Source organism: Rhagoletis pomonella, unplaced genomic scaffold (assembly GCF_013731165.1).
Source record: "Rhagoletis pomonella isolate Grant_MI unplaced genomic scaffold, Rhpom_1.0 Rhpom_scaffold_00011, whole genome shotgun sequence".
Classification (NCBI taxonomy): Eukaryota; Metazoa; Arthropoda; class Insecta; order Diptera; family Tephritidae; genus Rhagoletis; species Rhagoletis pomonella.
In genome coordinates this window covers 21,810,594-21,812,455 of record NW_023458565.1, presented here as the reverse complement: position 1 = coordinate 21,812,455, position 1,862 = coordinate 21,810,594, and the positions used below count along the sequence as shown (strand labels likewise).

Sequence of the window (1,862 nt, the reverse complement as noted above, 5' to 3'; positions counted from 1 at the left end):
AGCGCAAGCGATTGGAAAGGGAAGTACGAAAATTAAAGGAGCAGGAGTTGCAACCAAAAAGGTTTGTAAATAATATATGTATTCATAAGGAAATAAAACGACAGTACCAATATTGTATTAAATTGTAGATTTCAAAATTTGTTTGAAAGAATATCCAAAATCATAAATGTGACCATTTATTTCAAAACAAGTATGTACAAGTAAAAAAAATATAACCATACAAGTTAAAAAGTTCATTCGAGAACAGAAAAAATTTTAGTAATCTTATTGAGTCGAAGAAGTGTATCAGTGGCATCGGCTTCGAAATTTTCTATGGAAGGCTTTAATTATTATTATTTTTAAGTATTTATGTATGTACACACTTACAGTATTCACCGCTTAATTGAACTATAAATTCTGCACTTTTTGAAGTGCAACTAAGCGGAAAATAGTATATGTAAACATTCTAGTTTGCGTGTCTTCTTCTTTCTTTTTCTTATTTTTTTGGCGCTGTAACCGCCTAAGCGATTTTGGCCCTTCTTCACTGGAAGTGGTTTTTACGTGGCGGGTCCCAAGCCCAGCGCACAACCCATTGCTGGGACGGGGGTGGTTTCGCAACCAAATACACGTATATATAGCGAGCCGCTTGCTCCAAGCGGACACCCGCTTGCAGCCGCACCTACTGGTGAACAGACGCTGCAGATCAGTGAGCCCTGAAACCGAATAAGTCAGAGTGGCCCCACCGAAGCTCCCTCTCTTTCTTCCGTGACCCAAGGCTCCACTCGGATTGGTTACCGCATCTCGCACATGGGTTGCTCACGTTGCCCAGAGTGCGCGAACGAGGACGCAAGAGTCGGGATTGAGTATAGCCATGCAACTGTAACTGCATACCCAGCGCAATGACTATACCCCATTGCACTCCATTGCGTGTCTTACGATGTGAATATTCGTAAAAAAAAAATAATTAATTTACTTAAAAATTTCACTGTTGCGCCCTGTGGTGGAAGTTTTAAGAAAAAGATAAGTGCAGAAATGGATTCCTCATGCCAAATAACCCCTTATAGCATGTTTGTATGCAAACTTTAAGCGCTTCTTTACCTTTACGACCTACAGCAAAACGATTTTATACCTATAGTTTCTTCGGCAAATTTGCACGTTAAATCCTTCTGTGCTATACGCGCATAGTTGAAAAAATCTCTCATACAAGTTGACCCGCCGTAATATACATAATTCAAGAAAGCATACCTCGAAAAAAGCAGCTTTAAACCCAATGGGAAAATGGGAGTGCATTACTTTTTCTACCAATAACTACGGTTGAACAAAAAGATGAATCGCAATATAAGCGAGCGGATGATGTGTATTTCTGAAGCCACAAAAAAAAGTAAAAGGTTTTGAAAACTAACTCAAGTATGTTTTTTTGTTCTCGTTATCTCAACAGCTGCTGTAGCCGGATGGATGCGTGTTCAAAACAGACTGTATTTTTATTTTTATTCTATTTTTTAGTTTCGTTGGCTTTAGGAAATGATTTCATCTTTTCGTTACTTTTTGCATTCCCAGACATTACCTTTTCCTTTGGATTGTTCTAGTGAGACACTTGTAGGAGAGGTAGCGGTAATTTCGCATAATAATAATGACTAGTGAACCTGCAAATTTTTTAAACAGGTGAAACCCTATTCAAAAACCTCTAAAAAATATTCCGAATGATTAATCTCAACCATTTCTCAATGATGAGAGGTCCCGCACGGTGTCGGTTTTCATTTCATCAAAATCAAATCTCCCTGTAACTTCAAACAATAAAACCTGTGCACATCTATGTAGAATCCCAGTTCTTTAATTTGACTTCTCATTTTGGAAATTCGAAATAACGGTGCAGATGTGATGAC

General features: G+C 38.1%; 1 protein-coding gene across 1 annotated transcript in view; it reads left to right on the top strand.

Moving 5' to 3' along the window:
• Positions 1–128, top strand: part of LOC118747218 (RING finger protein vilya) — a gene marked incomplete at its 5' end in the record, with an annotated part of 3,204 nt that extends 3,076 nt beyond the window's left edge. The window contains one exon of the mRNA XM_036481206.1: positions 3–128. Coding sequence (XP_036337099.1) covers positions 3–128 — 126 coding nt within the window. The remainder of the gene's footprint in view (positions 1–2) is intronic.
• Positions 129–1,862: the final 1,734 nt, after the last annotated feature.